At 37.8% G+C, this 20,670-nt stretch overlaps 2 protein-coding genes across 2 annotated transcripts; both read left to right on the top strand.

The window, feature by feature from the left end:
* Nucleotides 1-1,181: 1,181 nt before the first annotated feature.
* On the top strand, nt 1,182-8,532 carry stmn2a (stathmin 2a). Its single transcript, XM_039679690.2, has 5 exons — nt 1,182-1,353; nt 3,358-3,453; nt 4,695-4,870; nt 5,072-5,263; nt 8,277-8,532. The coding sequence occupies exons 1-5, from the start codon at nt 1,335-1,337 to the stop codon at nt 8,334-8,336; spliced, it is 543 nt and encodes a 180-aa protein (XP_039535624.1). The 5' UTR covers nt 1,182-1,334; the 3' UTR covers nt 8,337-8,532.
* Nucleotides 8,533-14,456: 5,924 nt separating this feature from the next.
* fabp4b (fatty acid binding protein 4b) lies at nt 14,457-15,567 on the top strand. Its single transcript, XM_039668238.2, has 4 exons — nt 14,457-14,617; nt 14,794-14,969; nt 15,115-15,216; nt 15,364-15,567. The coding sequence occupies exons 1-4, from the start codon at nt 14,545-14,547 to the stop codon at nt 15,415-15,417; spliced, it is 405 nt and encodes a 134-aa protein (XP_039524172.1). The 5' UTR covers nt 14,457-14,544; the 3' UTR covers nt 15,418-15,567.
* Nucleotides 15,568-20,670: the final 5,103 nt, after the last annotated feature.

The raw sequence follows: 20,670 nt of genomic DNA on the forward strand, positions 1-20,670 counted from the left end.
GATCCTCTTGCACACTCACTATTGTCTTCATGGTGCGGCCCCCACATACCACACTGATCTCCTTTCCCGAAACACCTCTACCAAGACTAGAGCAGGCAAATGCCATATCCTGGTTATACCTAGGACACGGCTTAAGACTATGGGCGACAGGACTTTTAAAGCATCCGTTCCTCGTCTGTGGAATGCCCAGAACAACTCAGAGCTCCCAAGACTATGATGTTTTTAAAAAACTTCTTTTTAAGTATTTTTAAGTATTTCTAAGTGTGTGGGTATTTATTTATTTATTTATTTATTTTTTGTAAGCACTTTGAGATTTGATGTCAAATGTAAAGTGCATTATAAATAAAATTCATCATCATAATCATCATCATCATCATCATGTCCATGGGGAAATGTGGGTCCAATAGCCTAACCATTGTCATAGCACACTTCTTTACACAACACCCCAGACCTCACTAATTTTCAGACCCTTATGGCCTTTCAGTGCCTTGCATGAGCATAAGGATTTTAAAATCAATGTGGAACCTGTCTGGGAGCCAGTGCAAGGACTTCAGTATTAGAGTGATTTGTTATATATCTTTCTTAAACCAACATTTGGTCCCAAAGTGTCAGTTTTATCAAAAACAAACTCTGTTCCCAATTTTGCCATTTTTATGATTTAGTTTATTTAATGTTGATGTTTATTAATTGTTATGAAATAACAATTACACAAATTATAAACTTTTCTACCCGGGTTTTAATATTACAGTTAATATTGTATTTAATTTTGTCATTGTAATGGATCAATAAAATTGAATGGATCATTGCTGTTTGCCATTGCTGTTTGCCATTGCTGTGACAGGTTGACCCGCCCCCGCGGCAGTAAATACGTCATCGGAGAAGAGATTTCGTTGCAAGGTGGAGGCTAAGTTATTTTGATTGAAGATTACGGTGGCATATGAAAACTAAAAAATGATGTTAACGGATAATTTTTTTTTTTTAATATTCCGTAACAAATAAGAATAGGCCTAGTCGATTTTGATTTAATGGTGTATTTGATTCCAACTACATGATGGCAAAAATATAGTGGACCGCGATAGTTCCAGCATCTAGCGCTCAATGAGATGCAGGTCGTTTTGTCCTCCCACACACGTCAGTGAAGTGAAGTGTTCCCGGTGGCCAATCTGCTTTTGCGCGCGGACTGGATCATAAGTCAGCCGCTCCCATTCCTCACATCTCTCCTCGCTCCTCATTGTGCTCTGCTGACTCAGTGCCTTAAGCATCATCCGCTCTCAACGCCACTGGCACAAACCACGACCATTGTGGAAATTAACACGGATTCAAGAAAGGACACCATGGCCAAAACAGCTATCGGTACGTGCCATTTTTTCACTTGCCGCATCATTCAATTTTTTGCATTTGTAAACGCGTCAATGGAGACTGAGTATATCTATGAAAAGATCCGCTGGGCGTTATACCATGTACGATCTATGTAGACTACATACAATGCAATATTAAAATATTTTCCATATATAGCCTATTCGTGCATCAATCACATTGTACAGCTATAAGCAACTGCGACTAGAGTCTAAGTTTACATTATCTGAGGCATCCTATAAAGCTACGTTTCGCATTTCCCCCATTAATATAGGTTTAGAATAATCAGTGAAGTGAATGTAACTTTCATTATGAATTAGAACAAATGTCGTACTGCGTCCATTTCTGATTTTAGTGACATGTATGGAAGATGATTGGCGATGGCGCACCTGCTCCTGCTGCCTCGCATCATAATGCAGAAAGACCGCACCCAAGAAACGCTGCCCAGACAATATAGCCATAAAACACACACACATATCTCCTCACGGAGCGTTTAACTTAATAAGACACATCTAACCAGCGATACTTGCTTTATATGGAGTAATCATGAAAATTAGAGCAGCTTTTTTGTTATGGATGTCATCGTCCTTGTTTGATAGTCATGAAGTCTGAGTGCTGTCATAGATTCTCATTCACACTCCATTTTATGCTTTAAAATAACCACTTCATGCATTTATAAACTGAAAGCAGACTGATGATGCTTGTCTTGAGATATAACACACAGGCCTGGCTCATTCATCACATGCATTGTTATAACAACATTGATATTGCTCTGCTCATTTTAATGTATAAAATGGATTAAACAATACAAATCTAAATGATCTATCTGTTTATTTCCCTAGTAAAATCAGCCTCTATTTTGTTGTGGAGTCTGGTCCATGCAATTCATGACCAGATGGCATGGGCAGATTTCACTCTGCATTTTTTTTCGGGCTCTGGGTGTCTTGTAGAATTACTGAAGCAAAGTCAAGTATCCTTTCCGAATCTATCATGGGCTGTTCTGTCAGGATGCATCGATCAGTGTAAGGCTGCCGAACCGTGGGCCTGCTTGCTGATATTGTTAAGAATGGCTGGGGAGTTGCAGGAGGAGGCCGAGGAGACGTAGATTGGGAGACCGGCCAGCCCTGCAGCAGTGGGATGCTGCATGGTGGCCTTTGCAGCACCAGACAAATAAGTATTGACACTATTTTGGACACTGGTATCTGACCCTGTCAGGAAATTGCTCCTGTGTGTGATTTGGACGTTGAAAGTATGGATTATAGATCATCCTAGATTAGAACTACTTGATGACTATCATATTTACTTGTATTTTCTTATACTTGTCTCCTAGTCTGACACTGAAATGTTCTAGCTAATGTGCTTGTAATCTGTAAAACGCTACATAGGGCAGGAAATGGGAAGTGTCATTAGTGTGCCTGCTGCATTTTTCATGAGTCTGCCAGCTCCATTTGTTTGAACGTAGAAAAGTCTCTCAGTAGACTGACTCCATTTTTATGTTTTGTTGTATTTCAGTATTGTGTTTTTCCACTGAGCTGTACAAAAATGATTTTTCTAAGCTGTAAATGAAACAAAGATTATTGAAGTACAAGAAATTTCCCATTTAATTCAATGTGTTGCTTGCCATTTCTTTGTATTTGTGAAATCTACTAGCAATTTTCTGAGTGAAAATGTAAATCCTACACATTTTCTGTGTATATGATAGTGTTTTGTTCTCTGAATTCCTGATAAATCAACTTTTTTCATTGTTCGTAGCTGTAATGATGATAATAATAAGCTTTGAAAAGAGCTAATGTAGCTAAAGTAGCAGTGTCGATCAGTCACTCAGTTGAAGCATCATAGAGACAGACACTCAGAGATGAAGTAGGGTATGTTATAGCCCTCTAAATAGCTGTAGAGACCGGGCGATATGCTCTGGCCTGTAAACTTAAGCACATTTGTGCTTGACTAGCCTATAGTGGACGTGTGTACGACTAACAAGTGGCCAATTTTGTGTTGTTCCAGCATACAAAGAGAAGATGAAGGAGCTGTCCATGCTCTCGCTCATTTGCTCATGCTTCAGCCCACAGACGCGCAACAACCTCGTCTGTGAGTTTGAAGGTAAGCAAGAGAACAAATTAATTTTCATTTGAAGCAATATAATACTATATATGAAATGCATGCTGTGTGCTATTTTGGTAACACTTAACCTTAAGGTTCTGTTTGTTAGCATTAGTCATCTACGTTAGTTAACATGAACTTAAAATGAAAAATAGTTTATTTTAATGTTAATTTCAGCATTTACGAAAACACTATTAAAATCAAAAATTGTCTCTGTTACCTGAGCTAACATGAACTAATAATGAACAGTTATTTTTATTACAAAATGTTTATTAGGTAAAGATGAATAACTACTGTATCAAATGTATTGTACATTTTAGTCAGCTAATGTTGTTAGTTAACATTAGCTGATGGGGCTTTGTTGTGAAGTGGTAATGATATTTTATATAATAAATTAAAAAAATGATACATTTGACATAATAAATATAAAATGTTTTTATAATAAATATAGATAAATTAATATAAGAACATATTTAAAATGCTGATCATTTCTTGACCAGAATCTTGATCAATTATGCGCTAAAATTTATGAAAAATAAGTGAATCAAAAGCTCATTTGCACCACATAAGAAAAAAATCATCCTTTAGTAAATCACAATTATGACATAAAAAGCTGAAAAAATGTCAAATTGATATAATTACATTCTAAGTCATAGTTATGAGATACGTTTAAATGATGACAAAAAGTCTAAATTATGAGATAAAAAGACAAAGTAGAGCGTTTTGTCATAATTATGACTTTGTTACTTAATTAGTAATTAGTGTAACAATAATTTCGACTAATATTCTCATAACCGACTACTGATGTCAACTCGACTTTTTATCTCATAATTATGACTTAGTATCTCATAATTGTCATTTCATCAATTTTATCTCCTTTTTATAATTCTGACTTAGTAGTAGTATCTCATAATTATGTTAGCATTTCTAACTTCTTGGCATAATTATGACTTAGTATGTCTCAATTTTGACTTTATCTCATGATTATTTCTTAGTATCTTAGTAATATTATCATTTTTAAATTTGTACTCATTATTATGATGCCATAATTCCAACTTTTGTCAGATTAGACTTTTTTTTTGTCATATTTGTTATGACTTTTTATTCTCTAATTATCATTTTCCAAAGCATTTCTTTTTTCTTATGTGGAGGAAATGGTCTTCCATAATGAACCAACATGCATTCATTGAATCGCCCACTTTATTAAGTGAGGTCATGTAACATTGGTCATTGTCTTGTAGATATGGAAGTAAAGCCCATAAACAAAAGGGCCTCAGGCCAGGCCTTCGAGGTGATCCTGAAACCGCCCTCACCTGTGTCAGATGTGGCCCACAGCATCACCTCTCCTCCAAAGAAGCGGGATGTGTCACTGGAAGACATCCAGAAGAAATTAGAGGCTGCTGAGGACCGCAGGAGGGTGAGTGGATCTGAACGTATAGAAGCTTACTTAGCTGTAGCTATAAAGCTTAGACTTTTATTAGAAGAGAAGAGTGTAAATGAATAAATGCATCAATAAATCTTGGTCAACCACTTTGAAATCCATTTAACCCTCAGGATTGAGGAAATGCATGCCATTCCTTGCCTTAATGCTTATGTATATAATGACTTTCCTCAACAGTCCCAGGAAGCTCAGGTGCTCAAAGCTCTGGCTGAGAAACGTGAGCATGAGAGAGATGTGCTGCTCAAAGCCATGGAGGAGAACAGCAACTTCAGCAAGATGGCAGAGGAAAAGCTCATCCTGAAGATGGAGCAGATCAAGGAAAACCGGGAGGCTTACCTGGCAGCCATGATGGATCGCTTGCATGAGAAGGTGAGCAAAGCCGTTACACAAGCCGTTTTATAATAAAAGAAATAAAATATTTTAGTAAGTTAATTGCCTATTTTATGTACTAAAATTAAAGGTTAAAGATACTAAAATTTATAGTTAAAGGTACACTATGTAACTTGGCCCTGAATTCTTTATTTTGTGGAAGAACATTGTTTTGGTTGTGCTTCAGCTCAGCGTGACTGTGCGGATGAATATGGTTCTTTCTCATTACTTGAGAGAGAGAGATTATCTGACTGCTCATAAAACATTCACTACATGCTTCAGAGATATAACCAGATTTAGACAGTCTGACTAGCTTAAGACATTACTGTAGCTTTACCCATTTATAGACACGGTACTTCCTTGAAAACAAATTCCAGCACAGCACTAGAAAACCATAATGAAATGACCCTTCACCATAGATAATGCTTTACAATGAACTCTGTTAGAGATGTGCATATGCAACATGGCATCATGACTTTTGCGTGAACGTACACGCCACTTTCAAGTCAAGTGGTGTGTTATCTATATGCATTTTGAGATATCCGCGTGTATGTCTACGCCGTTAAATGTCCGCGTGTATGTACACGCCGTTAAAGGTCCGAACGAAACGAAGTGAAATGTAGATCTATATCTGGGGAGCAATGTTTTTTTTTTTGGATGGTAGGGGAAGACTCATAAATGCTATTAACCCCAGTGACGGATAGGTTTAGGGATGGGTAATATATGGTCATATATTTATACAGTAATGTAACGTTAAAGCCCCGTTCACACCGGCAGCGATTTTGTCGCTGTGTGTCGCTTGGCTCTGCACTGTGATGTCGCTTGTGGGCGTTCGTAGTGCTGTCGCTCTGATGTTCTTGGTAGACTGCACGTCTCTCCATATCTATACAAAAGACCATCGCAGGTGATATATACAACTATATAGTTTTAATTTGACTGGGAATAAATGACTTTTAAGGCTAAAAAGAAACCGTATGCTGTTGGGAGAGTGTTTTATATTACCACAGCAGTGTTCAGTGGATTAAATCATTCACTAGATCAACGATCGATCAATCAACAAATTAAACTCACTCATACTGTCATAAATTATAAAAACGTTATTCGAATTTGACAAATTATCAATTTTCATATGCCTAATAGTCAACGCAATGCAGGGGATATTGTAAAATGAACTGCAGCAGTGCTAAACGTGCATCATAAAATTAAAACACTCGAACTATAACGTTAAATGTATGAATTAAACTCACTGAGACTGTCGACAGTTTCTTTTCCGTGCATCATTTTATTATCCATGTATGTGGGTACAGTCAAATCATATAAAACAGTGACATCGTCCTCGAACTCTTTCTGTCTTGCCTGCACTCGAGACGGTGACGTGAGCGCCACTGAAAGTCTTCTTTCCTATTGGTTGTCGTTCGCGAAAATCGCTTCTCATTTGCATAAAGTTGAAAATTCTCAACTTTTGTCGCTTGACACGCCCACATTCTGTCGCCAACGGTCACTGTCGCTCGTATCACCGGATGTCGCCAGCGCTCCATTGAAATGAATGGGATCTTGACGATTTGTCGCTGTGTGTCGCTGGCGGTGGCTTAAGTCAACGGCGTTCATAAACACGCTGAAAAGCGATTATGCGTGTTGATAGCACGCCAAAAATGGAAATACGAATTGCCGTTTCATATGCCAATTCATATAGCCAATTCATCTGTTCAATAAAATACTTTACTCACCTGTTGAGTAACCGCCATCTCCACATCGGTTCTACAACATTTCAAAACGCTCAATTCTCGCCATCTCCATGCCAATGTTAATTTTCGTTTAAATGTTGCGTTCTTTTTTTGCCAGAAACCTTTCCTCTGTTTGGTGGGTTTTTTTTTTAACTAGTGATTTCCCCCAAGGTTTATGCCGAGTTCAGACTGCATGATTTTAGCCACGATTTTGGCTCGCCGACAGGTTTTGAGAAATCGCCGACAAATGCCCGAAATCACAGGCAAATCGGCGCTCGTTCACGCGAGTGACAATCACGCAGTGTGAATGAACAAAGACGCGAACTGAGAGAATCACCGACGAGTCGCCGACGCCCGTGAGATATTTGGCATGCTAAATATCTGGACCTGTCGGCGATTCAAAATCCTGCTGTGTGAAAAGTGTTTTGACTGAAAACTACATCGGCGATCACCGGCAGCCAGTGAGAGAGCAAGATACAGAGCAGCAGGGAATTCGGGGAGGAGTTATAGATCACATATCAACATGATATGGCATTGTTTCAACAAAAAAAGCTTCTTCTCGGTCTATTTGGACACAATAAATGGAAGAAAAATTAGTAGAAATTTGGCAGGAGCACTCGTGTCTGTTTCACCAGCTGTACCACAACCGGGTCGAAAAAAAAGTCTCACGTGAGAACTCCGGTCTTACACGTGTGGTGTCGCGCGTTGTTTCCTTTTCATATCTCACGCGTGTTTGTTGTGAAATGTAGTTTGCGTGCAGCGTGCTAGACAGAGTCTGTCGGCGATTTTTCTAAAGTCATGCAGTGTGAAACCTTCTGTCGCCGATCCATCGTCCAGTGTGAACACAGCAGCGACTGAATGCTGGCCAAGATAGTCATGCAGTGTGAAAAGAGCAGCGACCTGACTACTTTGAAAATCGTGCAGTCTGAAAGAGCCATTAGTTGCTTCATGTCAACCTTTCTCGCTCGTTGTGACAACTAACCTATGCCACTCCCACACCACACATGCATCAAAGATTTTTCTTTATTCTCAAATATGAAGAGATCAGTCTGGCGAGTGACGTGTGTACGCAATTTCTGATGAGAACCACCCCAGTCTAAAATATAAATGCTTATAATAGGCTTACCATTGTGAATCAGGGTACATGTTTGTATTGATGGATTGACCATTTAAATGTTGTTAATTTTGAACAACTAGTGTTAGTGTACCTTTAATTATTCTAATGTATTCTTAAATTAATGACCAGAAATATAGTATGTGATACTATGTGTCTGTTTTGGTCCTATCAGGAGCGACATGCTGCAATTGTCCGCAGGAACAAGGAGCTGAGGGAAGAGCTATTAGCATGAAGTTCTCCTCCTCCTCATACTCTTCTTCATCAGCCAACCTATCATCCTATCCTGCTCACGCACACTCACACACAACCACTGGTCAAAACCAGTCAAAACAACTAGTATCACACTCGTATACTGTTTGAATGGTCTTGCTTGATTTCATAGAGTAATGGGAAGACACAAGTATTAATTTGTAAATACATTTTTTTTATCCATCCATCTATCTATCTATCTATCTATCTATCTATCTATCTATCTATCTATCTATCTATCTATCTATCTATCTATCTATCTATCTATCTATCTATCTATCTATCTATCTATCTATCTATCTATCTATCTATCTATCTATCTATCTATCTATCTATCTATCTATCTATCTATCTGATTGAATGAGAACAAATCAAATGTATCAAATCTACACGATACATTGTTAATTCTTTTATTATTATTGTAAGTCAGTTACTCTTTTTTTTTTTTTATTCAGGCACGTCTGGTTTGATCATGTGAAAGGTTTTTGGTGTTGTGAGAAAGCTGCTTGCTTACGTTTGCAGTGTTAAATGATGTAAAGTTTGGTGTAATCGTGAAGAATGCAAAAAGCTTCAGTGCTCAGCCCCAGGTCAACATAGATTTACATTTTAAAAAGCAGACATACCCCAAGGCTCATAAATATATATTCCACTTAAGTTTATATACAGCATGATCAAGACATAGCTACTTTTTCCTGACCAAATAGCTTGAGATATGAGTACTGAAACAATATTGTCTCATTTGGAATTCTGTATTTTAGTTCCTTTGCTTAACCTCTGTGAAATGAAATGTTATGAACATCTGCATGTTGACATCCGCAAACGTACTCTTTTGTTGGCTGACGATTGGAAACAATCCCTTTCTGGACCCTTTGGACTAGACAGCTTGATATCGCCTGCATTATATTAAAAGAAAAGGAAAGAAAAACCAGCCAGTTCCTATCCTGTTGCTCCACACCCACATATTGATCCAGGCATTCGGCTCTCAAGGCTGATGTTTGTCATCTGTCTTTAGCCGGACATCTTCATTAGTGCAGCGGTGTAATTACAGTAAAGGAGTTGTATCTCCCCGAATGTTCTGACTTGTGTTTTGGCTTGATAAAATAGGTAACATCTTTACCAGCTGAATGTATCCCCATATACTCCCAACTACAGCCTTTGACGTGTAGTGACTATTTTCTATTTGGTTTATTTTGTTGAGATTGGAGTGAATGTGCACTGTAAGTGTGTGTGTGTGTGTGTGTCCATGTTAGGTTGACCAAGCATTTGTGTCCTTTCTCTCCAGAGGTGAAGTGATGGGCAGATGCAGAATATGCACTGAATGATTATGATTTTATTTCGATTCATTTTTTTTTTTTTAAGATCACTGTCTCTTCTATAAATATGCTTGAAGTGTCTCCGGCTGCCAAACTTGTCTTTTCCCCTCTCATTTCTGTGTGTGCAAACTTTGGTGAAAATAAAGGTTTGGGGTTCTGTGAACATGGTCGACTCCGTTGTTTGCTTTAGCTTTTTGTAATGTCATTATAGCGCTTCACCAGCAGATGACAGTAAAGCTATTGTAACATATGGGCTAAACTTAAAGGAGTAGTTCACTTTTCAAAAAAACTTTTGCTGATAATTTACTCACCCCCATGTCATCCAAGATGTCCATGTCTTTCTTTCTTCAGTCAAAAATAAATTAAGGTTTTTGATAAAAACATTCCAGGATTTTCCCCATATAATGAACTTCATTGGTAGGTCCATTCATAGGTCCAAATGAGAGTTTCAGTGCAGCTTCAAAGGGCTTTAAATGACAGCAGACGATGAATAAGGGTCTTATCTAGGACCCTTCGAGTCATGACTCAGTCATTTTGATGAACCAGTTCGAACAGGAGAGTTACGAACGCTCATTACAGAACAGAGCAAGGCGAGCATTTGTGCTTATAAAACATAAACTTTTTTATTTATTTTTTAAATGACCGATCGTTTCGCTAGATAAGACCTTTATTCATCGTCTGGTGTCGTTTAAAGCCCTTTGCAACTGCACTGAAACTCATTTGGACCTTGAACCGTTTGGTTCCCATTGAAGTCCATTATATGGAGAAAATCCTGGAATGTTTTCATCAAAAATCTTAATTTCTTTTCGACTGAAGAAAGGCGTGGACATCTTGGATGACATGGGGGTGAGTCAATTATCAGCAAAAGTTTTTAAAAAGTGAACTGATCCTTTAAAAACACAACTTGTAATTGTAAATATGTAATCAGCCAATTGCATGGCAGCAACTCAGTGCATTTAGGCATGTAGACATGGTCAAGACGATCTGCTGAAGTTCAAACTGGGCTCATCAAAATTAGGAAACTAGATTGGAAAAGTATTGCCTAATGGGTCTCAATCTCTGCAGAAGGCAAAAGGGGTCTAACCTGTGTGTGTGTTTGCAAATGTTTGCTTTGAATGTTACAGTATACTTTAATGATAAGTACTGTTAATGGAATATATAAAACTATTTATCTTGCATAATGTGTTTTGTTACTGTAATTGCTATTCTTGTTACTGTAATTGCAAGCTGTTTCGGAACATGCACCAGAGATTGGGTCGTTGTACAGGAATAAAACAAAAAATGAAACATAAAAAGATATTTGTACTAAATATAAAAATGTATATATAATTTAAGCTATAATAAGTTAAACTCAATAATTAAAACATTCAAAGCAAACATGATATAATTATCTATTTTGTATTATCTTACTTGGTAGATTAATGATCAAACTGCAAACAAATTTGAGCACTAATGCGTGCCATAATTTTAGAGGGCACAAAAAGAAAACCCGAAAGTTTGTCTCAATCTTTTCCACATAGTTTACACGTTACCAGCTGCTCGGCAGCACTGGGAGCAGGTTCAGCCTGTGGGAAAATATGCGGAAGGCAGTAATTGATGCTAGTGCAGCAGAACAAGCAATAACATAATCATCCCTCTGCAAGATGCCTTTTATTGCCCTACATTTCCTTATCTTTCTGCTCTCTACGGATTCCTAAAACTAATTATTGTTTTGTTGAGTGCAGATATTTACACTCACAGACCTTTGTGCTATATTATGTACTCCATTATCATTTGCTTCATGCAGTATTTGGGTTTTTAACCACATAATTGTGACCACATAAAGTCCCCAGAAGTGCTCTTTTTGTGCACTGTACTGTTGAAGGGAGTAGATCAACTTAACACACACACAGTTCATGTTTGGTTTACTATCTTTGGGGACTCTGCAGACGTAATGGTTTTTATACTGTACAAACTGATATTCTGTCTCCTAACACTGTCCCTACCCCTAAACCCACCAATCACAGGAAACATTCTGCATTTTTACATTTAAGAAAATAATAATTCTGTATGATTTATAAGTGTGTTTACCCATGGGGACCTCACTATGAGTCCCCATGAGTCTGTGTAAGTCACCACCGCCGGGATAGAAAAACATGAACACACACATTCAATACAATTTCTTCATTGACATTTGGGATATAAGCCATAAAAACGTAACCACACATGGTAGACTTAAAACTAGCCACGGCTGTACTAAGCGATTGTATATGCTCATATAAACGCTAAAAGTTAAAACACTAAACTTGTTTTAAGATAAATGCCTTTAATTCACGACGTCTTGGATAAGTACTTCATTACCCACAATCCTGAACAATCCCACAATCCCACAGTAACGCATCTGGTTAGTGGAAATCGTGTAATCGTGAAGACTGAAGATCGTGTAATGACGTTCACTGGTTGCACCTCAGAGACGCCCCCGCGCCATTGGGATGTGCAGTTGCCGCAGCACAGCCTATGAGCGAGCCAGATGCTCAATGTTTTATCTGTGCAAATGCATTTTACATAAAAGCTTCAGTAAATCGAGGAAAAGGAGTTTCCCTGCCCATTCACTATATAAAATTCACTAGAGGAAAAAGTTTACGTGGCCGTCGTCAGATTTGGAAGTCACTCAAAAGGCTCTTTCACGGTGGCTTCAGTCAATTTCAGTGAGGGGCGGTGGTTTATGGGATGAATATGTACACAGTCTTGTACCCTTGACTTTTTTGGGATTTTCTCTTCGTTTTTTCACTCAAAATGATATGTTGTATGCTTATGAGTTCAGCCGTAGCTGGTTATCCTCAGACATGCTCTAAAACTCTTTAGATATGGATTTTACAAAACGTCAATGGGAGAAATTAATGGGAAATTTACTTCCGGCACCAAAGTTCTCTCGGGCTGTGGGCAGGACTGTGATGCTCTATGGGTGGGTGAGGTCTGACCCAGGCGGAGCTGACAGGTCAAGGGACCCTGGAGAAGAACAAAGAATAGGTTACATCTCGAAACTGATTTCGGACAGACTTGTGAAGCAGCGTAACAGTTTAATAACAAAATAGAGCGAGCTTTGTTGAAAAGTTTGAAGTGAATATTTAATGACTTCAACAATATTTCTTACTAGAAATTACATCATAAGTGGAAACGTTGATCAAAAATGTACATTTACACACAAACTGATGACCAGATGACACCATGTTTATTAATGCACAGGATTGTGGGATAAAAGGCAGTTAAGGATACATCTATGCTTCCTTAAAAAATCGATTAGATGAAAGTATCTCAGGAGACAGGAAGTGAAACTAACATTGCATTCGGACGTGCCTTGATTTAAGACCTGCATGTGTCCTCTGAAGGCAGCATTTATCAGTTTTTGGACACAGCCAATGACGAGCAAACTAAAAGTCCATGAAAATGAAAACATGTATGGTTTGGATGTTGGGAGGACAAATATTAATTCAATTAATCTGAAAAATGAATACCTTTATCATCCACCATCCACAGAATTGGCTCTATCACTATCTCCTCTCGCTGGTGTGTGGTGTGCGCACTGGTGCCGTAATAAATGTATTATTACTCTAATAATACATTTTTAGAGTAGTTTTTTTTTCCTCAGATGAATTATGAAAGTAAGTTATGATTGAGGGTTGCTGTGGATTTGAATTGTTGCTTATAATGACATCATGGCAGGGCTGAGACTTCTTGCAGTGATTTTAGATTGAATACCAAACTGTGAGCATTATCTTTGTTTGACATGTCAGTGTAATCTCCAGCACGAAGAAACAGAAACCCCATTGATGGCCCTTTTGTGTGACTATAATGGTCTTTAATATCAGGACTATAATCCTGCATTAGCCAATTCTTTGTTGCAGAATTGCTTATATTAATCATCACCAGTAGATGTCATCGTTTCCGTTCTACACTAAACTTAGACAGCGACATTCATGAACCAATTTATGGACTCGTGCAAATTTTGAATTCTCGTCCGCCCTGCTGGCCAATGAAGGTCGACGTCAGCACCTGGCGGCCATCTTGTCACAGGCAGCTCGCTCACTGGTAACATTGTTTTACTGGTGCATGTACTTTTTAAATCACTGTAACTTGCTCAATTTTCTACCGATTTTCAAACGGTCTGGTTTCTTATAAACGGCAGAGATGTAGTTGCATACTGCATACTTATGAATAATAAGTGTATAAATAAATAATCATCCAGAATTATAGCCACGTTAATAACGTTTGTAAGAAACCAAACCGTTTGTAAATCTGTCAAGATTTCAACGAGATAAGAGTATTTCATCAGATACCACAGAGCCCGCCAGAAAGCGTGTCTGTGACAAGATGGCCGCAGGTGATGACGATAAATACTCCGCCGTGAGACAGAGATATCTATGGTTATGCTCATCAAGAGCAAAGATTCAGTTTTGCACTTGGTCTTCTTTTACTGTCTATGCTCTTGATGTGCAGTCTGCCATATTTAAACTGCAACAGGTCAGTCCAGGGTAATTCTTATTGTTTAAAGAAATAGTTATGTTAAATCTCTTATAGTATTATTATAATGCTGATGCACAATCAACATGCCCACTTTATTTATTCTACAGAAGTAATTTTTTTTTTAATATGGCTTGACTTTTGACCTTGTATTCAAATACAGATCTAACAAGCCCTCCCCTTTTAAAATCTGTTAACCAATAAAATTCTCAAATATCACAGCAATGCCACTGATTGGTCAGTGGGTGGTTACTCTAATCCCTGCACTCTTTAAATCTCCCCTGGTCTGCACTTTTGCAACACTTTATATCCTAAACATATATTAAACAGTAAAACGTATTGTGTTTCTAATTATCAAGTTGTTTATTTGTTGTAACAATGGTTGAAAAATTCGTTGGTAAATGGAAAATGACTTCAAGTGACAATTTTGATGAATACATGAAGGCTGTAGGTAAGACAAATATCGACTAATATTATTTTATATACACAATAATAGATAGGCCAACTATGTTTGTACTATGTTTTTTATTCACACACTTATGTCAGAAGGCAACTTTTTGTCCAGTCTATTACAGTCATGCACCTGTTGTATACCAATGCATTTTTTTTTTTTGTATTGCTGGTTAGGTGCTGGTTTTGCCTCTCGACAAATGGCTAACCTAGCAAAACCCAGTCTGACGATTGCTTTGGGTGAAGAGGGGTCCATCTCTATGAAAGCTGTCACTACTTTCAAGACCCTGGAAATTCAATTCAAATTAGAGGAAGAATTTGATGAGACGACAGCAGATGACAGAAAAGTGAAGGCAAAGGCATTAGAACAAACAAACAAATCAATAAATGTGTTATATATATATTATACTGTTATATATATGTTATACTGTATATATACATATATATAGTATGTGTGTGTCCTTTCATTTCCATTAATTTCTTCATTCTTTTATTCAGACTATTATGAGCCTTGTAGATGGTAAACTTATTCAAAGGCAGACCTGGGAAGGGAAGACCACAATAATTGAAAGAGAAGTTCAGGACACCAAAATGATAGCGGTATGTGTACAAACCATGTGCAATTTGTACGAGTAAATGCTTTCTTTATCTATATTTTAATATTTTATTGGCAAAACACCTGGTTTGATTAGGATTTAAAGTGTTGCATCCATTGTTAATGCTCTCTCTCTCTCTCTATTTGAACAGAAATGCACCATGGATGATGTGGTCGCTATCAGGACATATGAGAAAGATGCATGACCAGATGAACTGTGCCTCAAGAAAGATTGAAGACTTTGTTCGATTTGAATGACTGAGTCTTAATTTGATGTGATATATAAACTGCTTTGTTGCAATAAAAAAACTTTTTTTTTGCTTTATAAATGTAATAAAATATTAAAAAATATCAAATGTCTCTTTATTCATTTATTGACTGGATATAAATTATTTTTTGTTCCTATATAAGAATGAACAAAGAGGTGAATAATTGGAAAATGATTACATGAAATTAGTTGAGTACACACGCAGCATCATTTACATAATTAGAATTAGACAATCCTAATGTAGACACTTTCATTTGAATTTAAAATGGCAGTCCAATCAAGTCCTATCAAGTGATTTTACATTACAATTACAAGTTGTAAAAACAAAAAAAGTTCAATAATTTATTAAAACGTGTTTTGCTTTAACTCAATTTTTTAAGTTATACAAGATTCAACTATTTTTCCATGTAAGCACATGGCTTTGATTTCAACTTAAATTACATTAAGTTGTAACTTGCAAGGAAAAAAAAAGTTGAATCTTGTACAACTTAAAGCAAAACATGTTTTAATAAATTATTGAACTTTTTTTTTTACAGTTTACAAGTTCAGATCAAGTTCTGCTAGTCAAATGCTATTGTTCATTTATCTCCTCAGACTCTCCTTAGAGGTTTCAAAGGTAGACAATTCAACATTGCAGCTCTAAAATAAAAAAATATGTCAATTGCCATGAAACAGTATTTCAGTAAGGTATGTGGTTCCACTTCATGGGCCTGTATTATGCCCCATACTGTTTTCCATGCAAAATTATTCATATTCATCTATGGTGTAAAATTCAAACCGCAAATGACTGCTATGGCAAGACGCTTACCATCCAATCACATACGTAAAAAGACATCATCCGAGCACCATTCATCAGCACCTCCTATGCCAGTGAACATGTGATGTGTTAATCCTCAGCAGTCCAGTTCACAATCATTTCCTGAGTCTAATAACCTCAATACCCCCAGGATTAGCACTACTTTAGCAGTTGGAGTGGCTGACCATGCGCTCCTTGTAAACTTCTGCTTCCAAAATAATTTTGTGATCCTAATCTTACAGAGTATTATAATGCAATTTATATTAAAGCATGTGGTATGAAAGAGGATTTTGATTTACTTGTAAGGATTAATGTGCATTCAGGGACCCAAGTTAAGGTACTGTATACTTTGACCAAATCATATTTTAGGATTGTGCAACAAGTACTATGCATTGATATGCTCTTAATTAGCTCGCTGGAAACCATTTTTTTCCCATTTAATTATCGTCACAATCTGTGAGTTTCGTTTTCATCGACTTTTAGTTGAGTCTAGGCGACAAGAACAGTCCTCCGTAGGCTAGAATGTTTCACTCATCAACGCTCAGTCCAACCTTTGTGGCCTTTAAATTGGGACACAGATCCTGTGTATTTAAGTCCCTCTTTGTGCACCTTTCAGTTGTCTGGTATTGTTTGTGTGTTATACCAGACCTTAAAAGAAATAAAGCTGGATCTTGCCTCCATTAATTTCACTCCAATGGGAGCTCTAACAGATCCAACGGGGTCACGATTTTTATGTTTCGGGGAGGTAGAGACATGGAGGAGTATGTGGAGGAATTAGACCTCACCCATTGCAATGTCATGAAGGGGTTTTGGATCGGACTGGACGATGAGATCTGGCTGGTGATGCTATGGGGAAACTCCTGCTGGATACTGGCCAAGTACATCAACTGTGTCCTCTGGGTAAATGGATCTTCTTTAACTGAAGAGGATCCCGCCACCAGCATCCAGCCCTACTCACCATCCATCACCACCCGAGCCAAACCCAGCGAGCCAAACCTCATTCACCGCAGATAAGGAGCCAGAGCCCACCGCAGACTGCAACACAGCATTACCCAGCATTACCCACCACTGACATCACTCCTGAGGCTAAGGTCCCGTCTAATCAGGTGTGTGAGCCGACCATTATATCCATGCCTGTGGGAGTGGAGCTGGATGAGGAAGAATGGCTAATAGAACGGATTACGTAGGTAGTGCTTTCCACCCTGCCCACCCACAGACCCTCTCTAGCCCCTTTTCCACTGAAGTATTTTGGCTGCACGTGAACCAGTTCTTTGTGTTTCGACAGCCAAAGAACCAAAGCGGCACCAACTCTTTGCTGGACTAGAACCGTTCTTTTACCACCTCATGCTTACGTCGGGGGCGGGTTTAGATGTGTTCTGAACATCTTTTCTGACCATCGCAAAGCCAGGAGAAACTGCAGAAACATGCAAGCGTTTTTTTTTTTTAAACATAAGCAAAGAAGAAAACTGTCACGATATAGAACAAATAAATGGAAAGAAAAAAGACACAAGACAGGGGTACATAACTTATCAGAAAAGATTACATATCAAACGAAAAGATTAAAAGACTTTAATCTCAATTGTTTTTAAAGTTTTCTTGGAACACGAGTTAGAGATAATCCCAAAGCAATGTACTTGCAAGCGTTTCTAGCGACGTACAAACAGGTTCTGAACGGGTTCGCAAGTTGAACCAACTCTGAACGGGTTCGCAAGTTGAACCAACTCCGAACCAACTTTGAACCAGCACCAGTTCCAAACCAGTTCTTTTTTTGGTGGAAAAGGGGTATCTGTTATTGGTCCCCTTCTGTACTAATGTCTTGTTGTCCAGTGTTGTCTTTGTCACCACCATTCCTGTCTATCCCCAAGTCTGTCCCCGCACCCAACCTTCCTCTCCTGTTCGCTCCACCGAAGCAAGGCATTCCCTCTGCCCTTTCTCAGCTGGATTTCTTCAGCCCTTTCGGCTCCGCCAAGCAACCTGGCTTGGCCTTAGAGCTCTCAATCACCAGCTCTGCTTTGGGATTCTCTGACTCCACCTTGAGACTTGTCCCTCTGAGACTTGTCCCACCTCGGACTGTAGACCTTTCAGCTCCAAAGGGCTCCCTTGTCCCACCGGCTGCGCACTGGTCAGTCTTCACTCCACCAACACCAAGGACTCCTGGGCTGTCGACTGCACTCCATCCCTCTACGGCATCCCTCAGGCTCCACCAGGGTCCTCACTCACACTGTCTAAAGTTGCGTCAACGAGCAACAAGGTGAGACACAGGGCCCACGACCGATCTAAATAATCCAGATAGCAATCTCAATGTGTTGCCCATTCTCAATGTGAACGTGCCCAAACAATCACCTGGACCTCACTATCTTCCTGCGTCACCTCAGTCGGTCGGGCTCAAATTACCACATTGGCTCCTCCCTCCAACATTGCCGTCTCCTGGGTCAGTCTGAAATCTCGTCTACTGTCCGCACCTCCTTGGACCCTATCAATGCCATTTCCTCCACTCGTCCCACCATCAACTCATCCATGGCTTCTCCCGCTGTCTTCTCCACCCTGGTTCCTCCCATCTGCCCCCCTATGGGTTTTTTGTGCCTTGCCGGTGCCTCGTCCACCTCCTCCCTTTTTCCCTCAATCTACCCATCACATTGCTTTGTTGCTATTTCATTGGATTACCTGAGGTTTGTTTTACTTTATTTAAATAAAATGACTTTTATTTTATATTCTCTGCCTCTTCTCTTTATCATCGGAATAACTACTTTACAACAATACATTTTTTGTTTTATTATTTTCATATCGTTTTCATAATTAATTATTTGTATTATTAATATATATATATATAATAACGTGTAATACAATTAAAGTGTAATACAATTATAACAAGTGTTATATATTATAGGGTATTTATATATTGTTTTATTATTATTATTGTTTAATGATAATAATCATTGTAAAAAAAAAAATCCCAAAATGCAGTATTTAGGCTATGTCTGGATCCAGGCAGTGTTGTATCAAATGATAGGGTCATGAGGCTTTATAGGGTCATGAGACAGGTTTAAAGTCTGAGAGAGTGAAGCCTTGAATTTTCTCTCAATGGTCCATTGTTTTCAAGACTTTTTTTCCTATAAGGGACACCCATTTAAGAATGTCCTTGCAGCTTAAAATGTCAGGGAATTTGATGATATTACCCTGCAGCAGTCAGTGAACAGTTGGATTTGAATTAGCCTGTCAAGTAATTAAAGAGATAATTCACCCAAAAAAATAAATAAAAATAAATAAAAATAAAAATTCTGTCATCATTTACTCTCCCTCAAGTTGTTCCAAACCTGTATGAATTTATTTTTGCTGCTTAACGCAAACAAATATATTTTGAAGAATATAGGTAACCAAACAGTTGATGGGCCCCATTGACTTTTATAGTATGAAAAAAAAAATGACAAAGAAATGAGAAAAGTGGAAACAAAAGATATAAAAAAAAATGCTAGTTTAATAGGCTAGAGATCACTGTTGATATGCTAAAGTTAAGCTAACATCTGTCTTTAAAATTCAATATGGAATTTTACAAATGCAGTCTCTTTGTCTGGCAGTTTAAATAGTTCAATTTACATTTAGTTATACTTGGTTATTTATAACTAAAAATACTTATATTTTGTTATTTTTTGCTACTTGAAGCATGTTTACGTTACTGCAAGTATGAAAGAGTAACATTTTCTTAAAACACTGCCACCTGGTGTTCAATATCATTACCATCACGTTTCTTGTTATCATGTTCGATCTAATCTCTCTGAAATGTATAAATTGCATAATATGCACCTTAGTCAGTCTCTATTAAGTAAACCGCATCACATTTATTTGTTACAATAGTAGAGTTTTGACAGGTTTTAAAGAAAAATCATATTATGGAGCTGCAGCAGTTAAAATGATGATAATGAAAACTTTGTTATGGCTTTTAGTTCAAAACTAATAATTATTTTCAGTAGCATTTAACCGTCATGGGTTTTCTCTATTGAATTAGTTTAAGCAAGAAAATTCTATTGATGTCATAGAACTTTCCAGTTCATATTCCAAAATGTAAAATGTATCCCACTGGGGGTGAATGCCCCAACATTTTCTATGCATTTTCACTTTCAATGAAGAGAATCACTCCAGGTTTGTTAAAACACAAGAAATTCAGAGACAATATGATAGGTAACACTTTATTTTACAGTGTCATTACATATGTTACACAGGCCTATACTTACCATAACAGTGAATTATAATTACATGCAACTATAATAACCCAACAAAATCGTAATCCTACCCTAACCCTATAAATATTTATGTTTCATGTTTCTAAATATTACCCAGTTCATAAATATACACTTTCACCATAATGATGACACCTTAAAATAAAGTGTAACCAAAAAC

This window comes from Pimephales promelas, chromosome 12 (assembly GCF_988280905.1).
Source record: "Pimephales promelas chromosome 12, fPimPro1.hap1.1, whole genome shotgun sequence".
NCBI classification, from domain to species: Eukaryota; Metazoa; Chordata; class Actinopteri; order Cypriniformes; family Leuciscidae; genus Pimephales; species Pimephales promelas.